Raw genomic sequence first — 18,898 nt, forward strand, 5'->3', positions numbered from 1 at the left:
CCTCTAGCACACGTGGTGACCAAAGTGTGATTCCAGGACCTCCAGGGTTAAAAGAGGAGCAGCTGCGACTGGCCAAACCTTCCCATGATGGCTGCTGCTTAAATAAGACCGCACTTTTTCTTTAAGAGCCCTTTAGACATCCATCCCACCAGCTGTGCTCACGTCGATTAGTTCATCCTTCCTTCACAGTAGTCATCGTCAAGGCAACGGCCCCAGCAGGAAGCCGGGACACCAGCAGACATGGGCTACAGTACACATCATCTAATCGGAGAACCAAAGGTCTCAGGCTTTAATCACATTCAGTCTGGTTCAGAACAATAAAACTGAGCAGACACAGACGACATGAAGTCATCAGATTTTTCCAGCAGCTGAAGTCTAAGAAGTAAAAAAAGAGGGCTGGGTTCATCTAAAACAGCAGGTTTTACTGTCTGCTGCTCAGCAGAGAGGAGGGATCGTACAGTAGAAGTGGACCCTCTCTGATGTACGGAATGATAGCATCAATAATAAAGCAATCTGCTGGATCACTGAGCTCCCTGATTGGTTCATCAATCACAGGACACAACCAATAACACGTGCCCTTCTCCGGTGTGCACAGACAAGATGGAGGTCAGATCTGCTGAGTGCAGAACCCTCAAGTATCAATATGTGCAGTAAATTACATTTACAACGCTTGAATTATTTAAGTCTTACTTCTTTTTAAGCCCTTCCTCAAATGCAGGTAGAAACTAAAAGCTTGCATCAGACTCTGTCTCAACACAACGCAGCAAAGTGAAACTGCCGGACCTTTTTTTATCTTAACCTGCCGGGTCATGTGACCAACGATGTTTTACTGCAATAAAGAGGAACCTGCAGTAACGAGGTGACTGCAAGGCAAACCAGGCCCATGTGCTTCATCCACTCTGATGTGACACAGCCCTTCTACAGTTTCCTCAAGTCTCATGTCTTGCATGCAGCTTTTAAACCAAAGTACTCCTATTTTATCAGGGATGCACGATTTTAGGGGAACAAAATCACAATGGGATTATTTCTCTGTGATGTCTATGACAAAAAATGATTAGATAAGGAAATTTACTGTGCTTTTCATAAGATAACAGCAAGATAGCAAAGATGCACTTCAGTGATCCTCCATCAGGGGACATTTAAGCCCCGTTTACACCTTGTATTAATATCTGTGCTGGGTTATCAGAATACCACGTGGTAATCCTTAATGCATGATGCCTTCATCCCATTAGATTTGGTAGTTTTCTGTCAGAAAAGGGGACTGCCCTGTATGGCTGGGCAATTAATCGCAAATTAGATTAAATCGCAATATGGCATGCTGCAATTTTCAAATCACAGACAGTGCAGTATTTCTGTAACCTGGGTGTCAAAATACCAGTTTGATACAATCTTTTTTTTTTTATGCTTTATACCAGTGTTACTCAACCCTGCTCAACCAAAGAGCCAAATTATTGAAAAATAATTTTGCAAGAGCCACAATCTACGAGGTGAAAAGTGGCAAAAACAGCTTGAAGTAGCAATAACAATAAGTTAAAGATGGCAAAAATGGTCCAAAAGCAAGAAAAATGGGTGAAAAAGGGTGGAAATGCAGAGGAAAAGTGGTGAGTGATGAGAAGTGATGAAAAGTGACCAAAAAACAAGTTACCAGTTGGCATAAAGTGGTCCAAAAGTGACAAAAAAAGGAGTGAAAAAATGACTAAAATGGGCAAAAAGCAGTCAAGAGTGGCAAAAATGGGCAAAAAAGAGGAAAGAAGCAGTATTTAGTGGCGCAAGGTAGATGAAATGGGTGAAAAGTGGGGAAAATGTTGAAAAAGGGCAAAAAAAGTGTCCCTTTTTAAGGTTTTCTGGGGGAATAATATTTAAAATTAATACATAAAAGAGCCACGCATTATCATTGTTTTTTTACATTATTCAAACCTTCAAGTATCTTTAGTTTATTTTTTACAAAAATCTTTCTTTTCTTGCCCATGCATTAATTTTTCTTCATCAAAATGAGAAGAATATGAGAAATGATTATCCCTTTCAATAAAGCTATTGATATCAAATTTGCTATGTGAGCCAAATCGCAGTAAGATTTTTTTTCTAAATTTAGCCCTAGTTGAACTTATCTAATATTGAACTTGTTGTAATATAGAATGATTTCTTGCTCATGTTTGTTGAACAACAGAAAAATTGAGGAACCTAAATAATCGTGTTTTAAATCACAACCGCAATATTGCAGGAAAAAATTGCAATTCGATTATTTTTGCAAATCGTTCAGCCCTACTGTCCTGTAAAATGACATGATCTGTGGTCTGCTGGTAAGTTAAAGCCATGGCTTGCTTATATTCATCCAGCTGTGCCGTCACTGGTGTCATGAACTGGGCTGGCATTTTTATCTGACCTATATCCCACAAGGTTTGTCTGCAAAAATAGTCTCACATGATTTTCTTTAAAATCCTGTTCATGGCAAAATGAGGGGAAAATGTCAGAGACATCACTAGCTTCTTAGCTTGTGGCTAGGTATCCCAGCATGCTCTCCGTGGTGAAGCCACTGGCAATGCAAATGAACAGAGGTGAATAAGCGACAAGCTAAGGCCGGCCACACACTAGACCAGAGGTACTCAACCTTATTCTACCAAAGAGCCACACTGTCGAAAAAATACTTTAGCGAGAGCCACAATCCAAACCGTGGATGTAAGGTAGATAATAGATCAGTTAATCTGTAGTTGAAATGAAATTAAACAGTGGATTGGTGGATAATTATGAGGTTAATGGGATCTAAATGTCTGTATAGAGTCAGAAGAAACAATCTGTCACTGATAATGAGCATATATTTATTTTATCACCGACGTCAGGCTAAAACCTTGTATCTTAATTTTTCATGATTTTAATTTGTTTTTATAAATCAGTCTATTGGTCACCCTTTACATCTGTCAGTGGGTTTAACAAATTTTAAAGCAATTAAAATGTCAAAAGATTTTTTTTTTCATTCCCTGAAAAGTGGTCATTTTGGAGATACCCATCTCTGGCCAAACACCAGCGTTATCAAAGTTCCACCCGACCTAAAGATTTTTTTAAGACATTAGAATGAGCTGAGTTTGAGCTCTGAGATGCTTTTCGAAGAAAATGATGAATGATGGTTGGATATTTGGGTATTTATATCTCACATTGGGGCATTTACTGGAGTTCTGTGGCTTTATTAACATAAAAGAGATGCTTTCTCATTTGTTTACTACTCATTTTTAATTCTAGCGATACACGATATTCATTTTTTGCCGATATCCGATATGCCGATATTTATAGATTCATTTTAGCCAATACCGATATCGATACCTATGTTTAAATATGTTTAACATAACCAAAAATGTAGTCCTTACAACATAATTTAAGGTTTGAGGATGAAAAAAGAAACAAACTGTTTTTCTTAAAACACACTTTTAAGTTTAAACCTAATATTTTTCCTAATATTAACCTAATATTGTGTTGGTTATGGTATAGAATGACTTATTGCTTGTGTTTGTTGGAAATTACATAAGATGAGGAACTTTAGAAATAATTGCATATTAAATCACAGTTGCAATACTGCATAAAAAAATTGCGATTAAATTATTTATTTTTCCAAATTGTTCCGCCCTAGCCCCAACCATGCATCTAAAGGAAATAGTGAAGTACCATTTAGCAAACTAGAAAAGCAGTCTGAGAGCGCAGATCTTCGCCATTAGCCCTACCTCCCAATAGTGAAGAATCCTTTAAAAACATTCCTGGATCCAGAGGGTGACCCAGATCACTCCCAAAATCTAATCAGTTCTTCCTTATGCCATTTCCTGAAAATTTCATCGAAATCCATCCACAACTTTTTGAGTTACGTTGCTAACAAACAAACCCTGCCGATCACATAACCTCCATAGCGGAGGTAATAAATCTTGAGGGTTCCTCATTAGACTGAATGGACTCCTCACTTTTAGACAGAAAGTGTCTAACAAGTAAAAGTAAATCACAGTACGCTAGAGAGTTGTGGGAATGACGCCTGGACTGTTATTTGCAGAAGAGGCAGCAGGTGTGAACAAACTTACTACGGTGAACCCAGCTTGGTACCTGAAGGTCAGACATCTATAATAGTCTGGGGTTCTCTGTATCTTCAGACAACTAGACAGCACTAACCCTCCTTCTTAGACCTCAGATTCTTCACCTGTTTGCTGACAGTTTGATGTCTAAATGTGCAGTGCAAGAGCAGCAGCATGGAGAGATATTTCTGTCCAGCATGTTCACTAATCAGCTCTAATAGAGCTGTAATCCAAAGCTGTTATTTATGCTTAATCTACTTTTTCAAATGATGTTTAGATTTATTCCCAATCAGCGTGGTGAAATAAAGGCCTCTTTGTGCAGCTGAGGGTTTGAAACTCTCAATCTCATGCAACAGATGGATTCATCTGCATCGAAGATGCATGAATAGATCTGGTTAGAGAGAGGTGTGTATCATTTCAATAAGCTCTTTTTTCTAGATTCAGAAATAAAGTCGTGTTACAGCAACCTTTTTATACACAACTCTCCATTTTGTTCTGCCTTTGACTCACACAGTTATACAAGCGCTGCAGATGTAGCAAATTAAAAAAGCACACACTGTGGCACGACCTCAAAGAGACATCCCATATGCACCGCAGACACTGATAACAGGAAGACACACATTAAAAACCTGCCTTTCATAATTTAAAGCCTGCTTCATATTAGCTTTGACAGTAGCCATGTTGAGACACAGGTGATGCACAGATTTCACTGGCAAAGGAACCAGATCAGTGTGAGCTCTCTTCACAGGTGCAGCACTTTTCATCAGACGTTTATCTTCTAGAGAGGTCTTAGAAAAATAGCATGTTGTGAGTTTTCTTTACTAATAAGCAGTCAAGAAGTTACAGCTGGAGATGTTCTGCTTTATTTTCTTGTTTGATTGCACATGTTGTAGTTTTGTCGTTCCCATGTGCATGAATGACTGCAGGTGCAGGTCAGTAAAACATAACATGGAGCCTGTGCACGCAGTTCATGCCATAAAATTATTTTAAATATCATGATGTCTTCAACACTGGGTTTTAGAGGAAAAGGAGAAGTAGTTACAAATGACTGTGCATGCATAAATGAGATGTTAACACATTCATGTACTGTGTGCAGTAGTCTCTGCATCACTACTACTGAGGGATTTTCATCCACATATTACTTCAGTGACAGTATGGAGACAATGGGGAACATCCAGCCAGCCTTAAACCAGAGCTGTTGAGCTTTAATTCAGGGGTCATAGGGCACCGAGGTTAGCTTGATCTTTACATGAATGCTACCAGGATCCAAAAATCAGCACTCATCATTTGTAGACAGACCAAAAGTGAGTTTTTGACCCTGAATATTAAAGTAATGTGATATGACATGACAAATTACAGTGCAGGGGTCATCAAGTACATTTGCAAAAAGGCCAGATTTAGTCTGGACAGAGACTCTGGGGGCCGGACTTCCAAATACACAAAATGTATAAATATTTTGGTCTGGTTAACATATTTGTATGTTCTTTCAAAATGCAGGACATTTTTATACATTACCAGTGAGATCAAACCCTGTTATCTATAACGCAGCAGGCCACAAGGAGACAGGCCTGACGACAGAGTCGGCTGAGCCCCAGAAAGTCCCAGAGAATGGGCTCTCCACAATTCTGATTCAGCACCAGTATAAAATCATTTTAACCCCTTTTTGCCTCTTTAACCCAAGTGTAACCATTCTTTAACCCCTTTAAACCACTTATCCTGCATGTTCGATCACCTTTGAGCCACTTTTATCCAATTTTGCAACTTTTCTTCTATTTTTGTCAATTTTGTTTGTTTTGCTTAAGCCAGAATTAAAGCGAGCTGATGTTTTACATAAAGATTAATAATATGCACTGACATCAGTCATATCAGAGATAGGTTAGGAATGTAAAGTCCACCGTGGTCTGTGGCTAAACTTCTGTTCCTAACGTGGATCAGACTGAATGAAACCACATTAAACAGAGCAGGCGGGTCTACGTCTATGAAAGTAGCGATGGATCAGGAGACTGTCAGACTGATTTTGTTATTATAGCGTTGCGCCTTTTAGCTCTGGCAAGCTTTCTGCAGTTTTCAATGCCTGCTAATGCTCGCGGCTGAGGCTTGTGGCTGCTGCCGCATCGTTTTAACGTTGTTAGGATGATGACTCTTAAGTGACTTATAAGATCTGTCGAGGACTTCTTCTATTCTTTGCGACCTTTGCAGCGCAAATTCTACACACATGGTCGTGTTATCCTCCCCGTAAATACTGAATAACGCCACCGTGTTGTTAGCATTTTAGCACAGGGGCTGCTACTTTCTCTTCTTCTTTGGTGTTTTAACAGCAGGTCGTGTACTGCGGCACCACCTGCTGTTTCGGCATGTGTACTCTCCTGACAAAGAAAACAAATGCCAGCACTGCCTTGCTGACAGAAATATATATGTTATCGGGGCTCGTCGTAATGATATCGGACCGATAAGAATGACGTTATAATTTCCTGTTATTGGCCGATAACTATCGGCCCGATAGTTATCGTGCACTACTGATTTGGATCCCCATTTTACTTAAATAGTAGCAATTTCAATAGTAGCAGTTCACCTGCCTTGCAGGTTACAAATAACTAAAGGATGTTTTTTTAAAAGTGACTGGTATGCCCATAAAAATAAATAAAGCAAATGTGACCAAAGCTGGTAAAAACGTCCGAGGTCATTTTTGAGCTTTCTACTGGTGTATCATACACCTTAAGCTGAGCATATTTTACAAAGATATGCTCATTTCAATGTTAACTTCTAGTTCCTGTTTGTTCTGAGAAAACCAGGCTCGAAGTTTCAGGACTTTTCCTACCTCCAGGCAGGCCGGGTGACAGGCGTGAACAACAGAGCCACATTTACATAAAGTCCAACCAAATCAAGCTTCTGAATCAACTGCTGACGCTCATCAAAATATTCCCACAGGAAATCCGCCTTCATCAAACTTTCACTGTTGAGTGATCCTGAAGTTTTCCCAAGTCTGTTGATAATTCTTGCTGCTTCTTCATCGTCTCTTCTACTTTTCTGGGCTGCAGGGTGCATCTTGAGGCTTGTTGATAAAGGTGATAACTAGAAACAGCCGTAGTTATGTGCCGACGGGGGTTGGAGTTTGAGCCATGCAGTGTTTGTTATTGTCCATCTCAATGGGTGAAACTGGGGACAATGGCAGGCTGAGTGGCCAATTATCACCCAGCAGTTTCGCTTTCCCCTCAATCTCCTCACTGAAACGATCCATTTTTCTCAACCATCGGAATGCCGACTTGCAGGAACTTTATCTGGCTTGGTCACAAATAGCCCATCCAAAGTCCAAAAGTACAAATAAAGCTTAATGTCAACAAATCAAACTTCCAGCCCAAGTGACCGAACAACAGATTGTAATTTCTTTAAACTGCAGTGCAGGACAACATGTCAGCATGTTCTGGTGTGAGGCTGGCTCTCTTCTTTGAGTAAACTGCAAATACAGATGAGTTTTTACCAGCCGGTATTCGATTTTACCAATATCAAAAACAATAATACGATTAGTCGACGCTTGAATTTCCCTGTCGACTAATTTTTATAGTCGGCACAAACGATTATGGCAACTAATCGTCGCAGCCCTAATTTTAACCTCTTTTCCCCTCTTTATCTGGTCTTTTTTTTTTGCAGCTCTTCTGCCAACCTTAACCCTTAGTCTAATTACCCACTAATTATGACAGTAAATTTCTGTAAAACAGATCAAACTTTAAGTCATTCTCAAACTGTTCCAGCATAAATTGTTTGTGGGATGGTTAAGAGTAGCAGGCATTTAAAGCCAAAGGATACTCTTAAAACCACAACATCATCTTTTCCTCCTTTTCCAAATTTAATGATCTTTCAGGGGCTGAAAGATCTGTCTTAAACATAATGTTGCAGTGTTTCCAACAGAACCACAGAACTGGAGCTGGTGCTTCCATCCGTCCTTCCACAGCAGTTAGCCCCAGTGTTAATTTCGTCGACTAAAACTATGACTAAAAATGTTCATCCACAGACAAAAACTAGACTGAGACTAACAAAAAAAGATCTGTGATGACTAAAACTGACAAAAAACTAAGTTTAGTTTCCATCAAGATGACTAAAACTAGACTAAAATGTAATGTAGTTTTTGTCGGACATTTAAATCTGGGATATTTCTCCACTGTGGGTAAATCTGTCAAAAACAGTACATCTGTATCTATTCTTCCTCTCAGCTGTAGAAAGCAGGGACCCCAGGTTTGGCAGAGAACACACTACCATGATTTGGTACCAGATTTAGGCAAGAGCATAAATGCTTGGACTAAAAGTAAAGACTAGAATGTGAGGACTTTTATGGACTAAAACTAGACTAAAATGTTATGAGTTTTCATCGACTAAAACTAAAAGGGTAGAAATGACTAGAATGTGACTAAAACTAAAAGACATTTCATCTAAAGACAAAGACTAAATTAAAAACAGCTGCCAAAATTAACACTGGTTTGCTCGCCACATCTCATTACATAGTGTTGTTTTTATTTGATAATTTCTTCTCTTTGGACAATCTTCAGCAGCAGCATGTTGAAGACGCTCTTACAACACTACCAGACATTTGATATGTTTCAACTTCTCAGTCAGTGTACCAATGGATCTCTCAGTTTCCCTCATTTTCTTGTGTGCACACAATGAGGATTACATATGGAGAAATTTGGAATAAAAGTCAACAGTTGGAAATTCTACTTATTTTTGGGAAACACTGCTGTGATTGTAAGACTTTGTAAAGTGTTATTGTCCAAGTCTTTAGACCAGTGATACTCAACCTCTTGAGCCACATTGTGGCTCTTTAGTGACCAGCTGCGGCTCTTTCAAGGCTTACTTTAAATAAAAAAATCCTCTATAAATGTGAAAACTATCAGCAGTAAAGACTCATTGCAGTAAGTCATATCAATAAATCTAAGTCCACACAAAGAAGACAGACTTTAACTTCCAAATTCAAATGAAAACTTGTATGTTGTTACCGTTGGGTGCGCCCCAGACAGATTAACGTGCGTAAAAGAGCGCACAGGACGTCCGCGTCGGCACAGTCCGATATCTTAAAAGAACTGACATAAATGAAGACATATGCTTATTATCTGTGAAACAGCCTTTCTTCTGACACTATACAGACATTTTTATGTGGCCTGTTTCATCCCATTTGACAACACAACAATCCACCAGTTCACTGTTTCATTTCAACTATGGATAGATTGATCATCACATGCCTGGTGGCTCCTGCAATAGTATTTTTAAGACAATGTGGCTCTTGGGTAGAAAAAGGTTGAGTACAGCTGCTATAGACTATTTAAACACAGGAAAATTCCCTTGTACTCTGCTCAACAGAGAGACTAATACGTTTTAAGTAAACACTTTTGAGGTCACGTTTATGATCAGGAGAATTCAGCCATGCAAGAGTTAATCAAACTGAACAGTTCATTTGCTCATAAAATACCAGCACAATCCCTTCCTGATTCATTAAAAACTCTGGTAATAATACAGCATACATGCAGGATCCTAATGTAATCCATTTCAGAATAAAAGTCTGAATCAGAAGTTTAGATAAATCCGTGCATGCCAGTGCCTGCATGCTGGTCAGTCCATGTGTGAGCACATTTATCCCTGGAGAGAGGAAAGGATGACGCCACTGGTGTCATTATAAATAGCTTATGCTGTGGACACACAGGCAGTATTTTAAAGTCCCTGCATGCTACATAGCTGGGTAATCCCGTGGCTGTCTCAGCCTGTTCAACCTGTTCTACAGAGACGCTGCAGACACACTGAAGCCGCACAATAACAGATGCTACCACGTCCAGATTTGATCCGTCTGCCTCAGGTCTCAGATCTGTGGATTTTACAGAAATTATAGGTTGCTTGTTCTGAGCAGGTTTAAGTCTGACTGAACAAGGGACACTCCTAAATGAATATCTGTTCAGACTGTTGTTTAGTCCAGGATTCAGCTGAAAAAACTTCAAGGATCCATGCAGAAGATTTTTAACCACATTCAAACTCTAGTTCAGTTTTTTAGATCCTTCTAAAAATATATAAGAAATAGGAAAAAATGTTTTTGGCATTGCTTTAAATCAGGTTTACTCAACCAAAGAGCCAAATGGTTGAAAAATACCTTTGCAAGAGCCACAATCTAAGTGGTGAAAGTGGCAAAAAAGCTTGAAGTAGCAATAGAAATAAATTAACGATGGCAAAAATGGTCAAAAAGCAGCAAAAATAGGTGAAAGGGGCAAAAATGGGGATAAAAAGTGGAAAAGGATGGGTGAGAAGTTACAAAAAAAAAAAAAAAAGAGTTACAGGTGGCAAAAAATTGTCCAAAAGTGGCAAAAACATGATTGAAAAGTGACTAAAATGTGTAAAAATCAGTCAAGAGTGGCAAAAATGGGGGGAAATTGGAAACAAATAGCATTTCATAATAATAATATTTAAAATGAAGACATAAAAGAGCTCCAGAGCCACACGTTGAGTATCGCTGCTGTAATTAATCATGAAAGAGAACATTAGGACAAAAACAAGAAAAGTAGTCCTTGTATTATACAGCAGAGTGAGAATGATGACTTTCATCGTCAGTAGACTTTCAGTTTAAATAATAATAAATCACAATCTTCCATGATTGATAACAAAGCTTCTGTTTGATGTTTTGATTTCATTTTCAGCTTGTTTAACCGTCACAAGAGTGAGGACGAGCAGGCTGAGCCTAGACTTTTCCTTAATGTTGCCAAACATGGTCACGTTGTTTTTAAGCTCATCATCAGTGAGGATGAAGAAAACATGATTTATGAATGACGGTGCAAACCAAAATAGGACAGAAAATAAATGTTCTTAGAACACAGAGAACCTAAGAAAGCCTAAGTCTGACAATAATCTTCTATTATACATTATCCCTTTGAAATTAAGAATTACAAGCAGGGTTTCCTATTGCTATCAATGTAAGAAAGGCTTTCATATGCATGTTTAGGCTATTTTCATTGGTCATAAATCTAAAATCAATCCAGGCTCTATCTTCTGCATTTTGTCAGTTTATCTAGCACAAGGAGCAGTGCCTGTGTCTTCCATAATCCCACGAGATTTTCGGACATTTCCTGTGCTCTGTTGAGATTACCCTCTAAGTGAAGACATGGACATGCCTTCAGGAAGTTCTGCTAGGACATGTATGATGTGAATGCAACCTTAAACTGAATCAGAGTTCACAGTCAAGAGAAAGTCTTGCTCCAGGGTGTTAAAATGGTGCGTGTGAGTTTGTGGCAGCACTGCTGGTGATTTAAACTAAACATGAAGGTTGAGGCCATGAGGTTTTCGGCTGGTGGTGTTCCCATAATGCGCTGCACCTATACTGACCAAAGTCAAAATCAAAATAGGAAATGTTTGTATGTTAAAGTTTCTGTTTCAATTCCGATATCAGCTTTCCACGATCATGACAACAGGATAATGAAGATAAAACGATTACCGTGCAGCATGCCGTGTTGGCTCGTTTTGTTATGTGTGGTTGAGGGAGCACACCCTCCCTTCGTTTACAGCAGGGGCGCCAGAGAGCGGGGACCCCCACCGTACCTGAAGGTGGCTGAACACAGCCATGCACATTCAAGAATAGTCATGTGGAGACAAGGCTGTCCATAAAGAGGAGAGTTTTCTGGGGCCCAGCCAAACTGGGGACCGGCAAAATCCTGGTCCACTGTAAAGTTAAGCTGTGGTATTTTAAATTTAACCTGAATAATAACCACTCTTAACAAAGAAACAATTTTTCATTTATTTGTGGAATAAGTAGCCCTCTTAAAAATGTAAATCCTTTTGTTGAAAACAGAACTAAAATATGTTAAAACATGGCTAAAATTGCTTAATAATGGGAAGAAATGGTGGGAAAGGTGGTGAAATTGCCTATTTAAAGTAGCACAAATGGGTTAGAAATGACAAAAATGAGATAAAAGTGGCAAAAAAAAACATGGCAAAAATGGGCACATAAGCAGTAAAAGGGGATTCAAAAGTTGCTGAAATGGCGTTTAAGTGGCAAAAATAGGAGGAAATTTGGTGAAATGGGATGAAAATTGATATAAACTGGCAAAAAGGGTTAGCTGAAGCAGAAACAGTCAGAAACTGGTAACAATGGACATTTTAAATTGAGAAATGTGGTCTAAAAAGTGGTAATAGTGGCAATAATGTGCCAACAGAGCCAACAATAGGCAGAGAGTTGCAAGATTTGGTTAAGAAGTGGCAAAAACAGGCAGAAAAAAGTGGTGGAAAGAGTTTAAAATTGACAAAAAAATGGGTTTTAAGTTGCAAAAATGTGTTAAAATTGGTGTGGAAAAGTGATAAAAATGGGTTAGAATTAAGCACAATTGGTGTAAAGTGGCAACAGTTCAATTAAATAATGTTCTTAGTTATTTTAAGGCATCTGGAGACCCCTCTCAGTGTCTCGCGACCCCCAACGTTGAGAAGCCCTGGTTTACAGCAGTGTGAGCTCTGCCCCTCCCACCAGAACGGCTCTCACTTTAATTTAAGTGAGGGTGTGGGGGATTCAGGGCACAAGATTGAAAAAATGGAACCAGTTTTGAGGAGTCAGGCCTAGAAGAATGCAAAATAACTGGCAGAATTTGTTACAAGGGACAAATTTAACCAGTTATTTGTGATTGAGTTCAATAATCTGGATCCCAATAATCGAGTAGCCCCGATCAATCCTGAGGAGAAAAACAGAAAACTTGATCACGTGCTCTTACCTTGCCGGTCTTATGGTCGAACCAGACCAAGGCATGATTCCTCGACAGCACCTTGCAGTCGAAGGTGGCGTTGTTCTGTGCCGGGCGACACCGCGCCACCGACCTGCCGATCTTGACCGGCTCATCCAGGTATACATGCCGCTCCTGGAACGGGTGCGAGTTTGGTCGGCAGGCGAACACGGCCAGCGCTGAAGGCATTGATTTTGGCTTTAGAGTATTACTCCAACCAGACACGAGGGACAGGTTTTCTTGATCCAGAGTGGCAGTCTTCTGTTGCTATCCCCAATGAATAATCTAAGATATAACCGGCCAACGTATGGGCCGAAATGTTAGTCCTCAAAGCTTCTAGGCACTAACTGATGAACATTGTCCACTGGCTGCACCACTTCCCCACTTTGATTCAAAGAGACTCTCCTGTGTTTGAAAATAAAAAAACAAACCAACAGGTATAAAAAAGACAAGACATTCCCTTCACTGACAGTCCACCAGAGCTACATAACGACACTTAAATCTGACAGCAGGCACTATGTACAGACCAGGGAGCCATGTGTCAAGACATACATGACTGAGTATAGCACTGACAGTCTGGCAAACAGCCTCCCACGTCCATCAAACTGCTTCAGCACTGAAGCAGGCAAGGCAGATATTTAGTCTCCAAAGATAGCCAGAGCTCAAGCCAATAATTGGTCTTACTTATCGAATTAGTTGACAATCTAGGAAACCATTTGATATCAATAGGGAGCTGTTAATCAAATTATTGCGCCTTTTCTAGTTGTGTCAGGTCTTGTCCTGCAGCCCACACCCCAATGCCCAACACCCCGATTGGTTTGGCGTTCAGTAATGCCTCATCTGAAAGATATTCGTCATTTACATAATGTCATAGCCTGACTGACATTGTTGCCCTGATACAGGGAACCTCGGCTAGCTGCTTACCGTTACCACTCCCTCCAGAGCACACCTATAAGACCGCTAACGACACCTAGCAAGACTGTACACCAGAAACACTCCTGAGTGATTCGACATTAACGGAAATTAAATGTTGGAAAGTCTCTCTGCTGATCTGAATTGCCTCCAAAACACTCCACCGGGATGAACAAGGGATTAGCAGGTCGTCTTGTGCAACTAAAATGCTAATTGGCTAGCTCGCTAGTTGCACGGGCTAAGCGCTAACTCTCGGCCAACGTTTTCTGGCGTTGTACCAGCAGGCTAGGCTAGGCTAGGCTAATGAGTGTTGACAAACTTATCATCCGGGTCTGGAAATGTTTCTTCCCCATTCCACTTAACCAGTTCGCTTACCAAATGAAGGCGAAATGCCATCCCTGTCTCCCGAAGCAAATAAAAGGGGTAAGCTAAGCGCGTCTTTTCGCTACAACAGAGCACTGCAAGCGAGCGTTAGCATGCGCAGCTAGCCGGCTAACTGACAGTCAGAGCAGAAACAGACGCGGAAAAATCAGGGGAGTTTCTTGACTGCGGCTCCTCACGCATCACACCAGCCCGATTATCTCCCGGGAAAACTCTCCGTTAGAGCCGCGACTTCAGCGGTCGTCGTCTTTATCAGTCCAGGTCGTGCTTGCCGTGACGGTTAAGAGTTATAGCCGTCGCCTCCCCACAGTTTTGTGGAAGGAATCCAGAAGAAGTTGTCCTCCTCCGCAAGTCCCGTCCGCCATACTGTAACTAGAGAGCAGACAGGCGTGGGGCGTTCACTGACCGAGGCATAAGGGCTCTACACCTAACAAGGAAACTCGTAAATCCCACCATTCTGACATAAAACTATTTTAAACAGTATTTTCTTTGAGTCTTAAACATTTTTAACATACACAAAACGATTAGTGAAGCGCGAAATTGGATTCGTTCTCCATTGTGATATTTCAAAAAACGTTTTCAAAAATAAAACGCTTTGAAACAGAATGTTCTTCTAATTTCAAACATTTTTTACTTTCAAAACAATATTAGATTATTTTTTCCCGTAACATTTTTCTGGACTCGTTTCAGAGAAATAACTTTTTTTCTTTTAAGAAAAATATGTTTATTGAATTTTAAACATTTTTAAAGTTGAAATAATAAGAAGAAAAGCACAATATTGGACTTTATCTATTTTTTATTCTAAAACTTATTTTCATAAATATATCTTTTAAAAAGTGCGTTTATTGAGCATTTTCAATACACAAGTCTAATGAGAAAGTACAATGTATTTTTACCCATATTATTATATTTCTAAACTCATTCACTCTTTTAAACAGTAAACTCAAAGTTAAAAACATATTTGAAATTCTACAATAATGCCATTTAACAGCCTTAAAAAAAGTTTACAGATATCATGATATAGGAAATAATTAATATTGTGCTTCCCTGATTTTTATCTGGGCATTAAAAACATGTGAAATGACATGAACAATAATTAAGGAAGCACAGGATTGGATTTTTTCCCATGAGATGATATTTCCAAACACATTCTTCAGAAGTATAAATCTTTTAAATGGTATTTTCTTTTGGCCATTTTTCTCAACTTTTTTTTTTTTCAAATTTGTGATCATTTTGTCAGTTTTGCAGCTTGTGGCATGATTTTTTACAGGAACTTTTCTTTCTAGTTAAATTTTTGAAATCCAACATGTTTTACTCTTAAATGTCATTCAGACTCTCTCAGTGAATTTTCTACCCTCTGGACACCTTCGAGGCAAAAATGTACGCATACAAAAAACTGCCATTAAATCAGTATACATCAATATTTTTTTCTACTTTTTTCATAAATCTCTTTAACAACTTCAGACCGGCTCAAAACCACCAAACATTCAATAATTTTCAGGATTTTAACTCTTTTAAACTTACACAAAACTCTATAATATAACGGGCAAAAATACAAGAATTTGGTGCATGGTCCTAAAATGAGTAAACGGTTGAATCTGGTGGAATACGGTAAAAATGTCAAATTTCACTAGACTTCTTCACATTGAAATGCTGACATTAAAGAATGCATGATTTTATACTGCAATGACAGTGAGATTAAAAAAACTGGTTTTAATGGAAGTCAATGGGGGGTCAATATACATATACATACATACACACATATATATATATATATATATATATATATATATATATATATATATTAATGCAATCAAATCAATTTTGTTGCTAATCTTTGACCCATCCAATACTGTTATCACCCCCAAAGCCCCATCTTTCTACTATTTATTATATGTTTTTTTTGTTTATTTGTTTGTTTGTTTTTTTGTTTGTTTTTTTGTATTTCAAATAATCAAACTGGCATTAAAAGGGTTAAAATTCTGAGAATTATTAAATGTTTGGTAGTTCTGAGCAGATCTGAAGTTGTTAAAGAGATTTATTGAAAAAAAATAGAAAAAATATTGATGTATGCTGATTTAATGGCAGTTTTTTTTTTTTGATGTGTACATTTTTGCCTCAAAGGTGTCAGATGGTAGTAAATTTGAGGAGGGCAAAAGGGTTAATTTAAACATCCAAATAACAGTTAGGGAAACATAATATTGATTTTTTTTTTTGGCAAATATAATGACATTTCTAAATATATCATTATCATATATGATAAGATTTGTGATTACTTTTTAAGCTAATATCTGCTGATTCCATTATTATGCAGAAGATATCATGAATCCCCATAATTTAAAAAAATAAATAAATTTGAGGAAGGATCATAAAAGGTATCATTTTCCAGTCTCAGTTACTCTCACTAATTCTCTAGTTAAACTAAGTATGTTTGTCTTAAACTGGGTGTATTTGTCTTTCTGTGTGGATCTGCTTTTATTTTGAATAAAAGGAAGATTGCGGCATGAACTTTACTACTACCATGGTGAGATGAATTTAGTATGGGTTGCACAGGAAATAAGGGGACAATAAGACCAAAAGTTTGATAATATAAGGTTCAGATGACTTTGACTCGTCCACTGAGCTGTCTGTGAATTTTAAAGTGAAATGAGACATATTAAGCTGTGATGGATTATTTTACATCACTGTTAAAACCTGCAATTAATGTGATTTAAAAATATACAGTGCATTCATTATGGGCCTTTATCAGTGCTTTACCTGTGACAGCCCTTTAAGAAAGAAAATACATCAAAAATATGAACTAAATAAGAAGCAAGCAAGCATTGATGATTCTACCCACTTGTCCAAATGTTGCCAACATACTTGTGCAATTTAGTCATTGCTCTCTTTATATTGGCTGAAGATCATCAAGTTTCTGTACTTTTTCATTATTAAAACTAGAAAAGCACTCTGAGAGCGCAGACCTCCGCCATTAGCCCTATCTCCCAATAGTGAAGGATCCTTTAAAAAATTCCTGGATCCAGACAGTGATCCGGATCAGTCCCAAAATCTAATCAGTTCTTCCTTATGCTATTTCTGACATTTCCCGAAAATTTCCTGAAAATCCATCCATGACTTTTTGAGTTACGTTGCTAACAAACAAACAAACAAACAAACCCGATCACATAACCTGCTCGGTGGAGGCAATAATGAAGATTTCAGTGGTATAGTGACAAGCATTTGTTATTTATTCACAACAATGTTTTCATCATGTATCACTATTCTTTTTTTTTTTTTTTTGGTCCATATCGCCCAGTTCTAAAGCCACCTGTGTCATTTCCCAGTGTCACCAACAATATTTTTACCAATAACATAAAAATCAATCACATCCTGAAGTTTTGTCTGTGCGATTTGATTTACAGACCAGGACAGCAGGGTGGGGTGGAGAGGGGTGGGGAGGAGATCAAATTCAGCTTGAGCATCCAGAAAAGTCCCCGCTGTGTTTGGTGAGCCGACAGCTGAGACCAAATCAATGCTGGACAGAAGAACAGGGAGATAACACCGCATTACACTGCTGCTCGTTTCAGTCAGCATTGAATCAAACACATTCATAACTCAGAGCTCATGTGTCCAGTTACACCCGTTTAAACACGCATCTTCTGTCATATAGAGTCCTACATTTAAGAGCTCACACTTTAAGATTCTCTGAGAGGAATTCTGCTTCACCATGGTGCAATAACATGAGAATAAATCAACCTTCAAGTGTGTGGAACAGTGTTCATTTCGTTAACTAAAACTATTCATCGGCAGCCTTTTTTCCATGACTAAAACTAGACTAAGACTAGCAAAAATAGATCTGTGATGACTGAAACTGACAAAAACTAAGTTTAGTTCTTGTCAAAAGGACTAAAACTAGACTAAAATGTAATGTAGTTTTCGTCAGACATTCAACATCTGTGATATTTCTCCACTATGGGTAAGTCTGTCAGAAACAACACATCTGTATCTATTCTTCCTCTCAGCTGTAGAAAGCAGGGACCCCAGGTTTGGCAGAGAACACATTAACATGATTTGGTACCAGATTTAGGCAAGAGCATAAATGCTTGGACTAAAAGTGAAGACCAAAATGTGAGGACTTTTATGGACTAAAACTAGACTAAAATGTTATGAGTTTTCATCGACTAAAACTAAAAGGGTAGAAATGACTAAAATGTGACTAAAACTAAAAGACATTTCATTTAGACTAAAACAAAAACTAAAATGAAAAACAGCAGCCAAAATTAGCACTGGTGAAACACATGCAGTTATAGCAACAAGCAGCTAAACCGTGGTTGAAGGTGTGTTTTAATTTCAGAGATCGTTTTTAAATAATCAGGCAGTCTTGAAAGTGGTCTCGGACTATATTGTAACCACAGCTGAATCGTCCAAGCTGAACACCAGGTTTGGCTTTGCCGTGTTGCCCATTTGTCGTGCGGCACAGCCGACACTGATTGCCTTCATGTGTTCATCAAAGTTCTCGCTGGAAGCAAGAGTCCAGGTTCCAACAAACTGCTCAACCATGGTTTTCTTCCACATTTTCATTCAAAGTTCAGTGATTGGTGTTTGCATTCAAGATGATTAAACTCACAAATTAAAGATTTTTTTTTTTTTACATTTTTGTTTGAACATTTCATCAAATGCTTGTTGCACCTTCTTTGGTTTTTAAATCTTAACCTAAAAATAACAATGTGCTATACTGAGGGTCAGAAAGTCCAGGTCTCCATCTTCGCCTGCCACCCAGCCTGCTCTGCATCTGACCCTGTGCTTCATCCCTGCAGGTGGTGGTCCCACAGAGTTAAAGCTCCATGT

At 38.6% G+C, this 18,898-nt stretch overlaps 1 protein-coding gene across 8 annotated transcripts in view; it reads right to left on the reverse strand.

The window, feature by feature from the left end:
• Window positions 1-14,446, reverse strand: part of slmapa (sarcolemma associated protein a) — a 118,303-nt gene extending 103,857 nt beyond the window's left edge. For all 8 annotated transcript variants that reach the window (XM_041783159.1, XM_041783156.1, XM_041783158.1 and 5 more), the window contains exon 1: window positions 12,770-14,446. In XM_041783159.1, coding sequence (XP_041639093.1) covers window positions 12,770-12,967 — 198 coding nt within the window. In that variant the 5' untranslated portion in view covers window positions 12,968-14,446. The remainder of the gene's footprint in view (window positions 1-12,769) is intronic.
• Between the last annotated feature and the right edge of the window lie 4,452 nt (window positions 14,447-18,898).

Source organism: Cheilinus undulatus, linkage group 3 (genome assembly GCF_018320785.1).
Source record: "Cheilinus undulatus linkage group 3, ASM1832078v1, whole genome shotgun sequence".
NCBI lineage: Eukaryota > Metazoa > Chordata > Actinopteri > Labriformes > Labridae > Cheilinus > Cheilinus undulatus.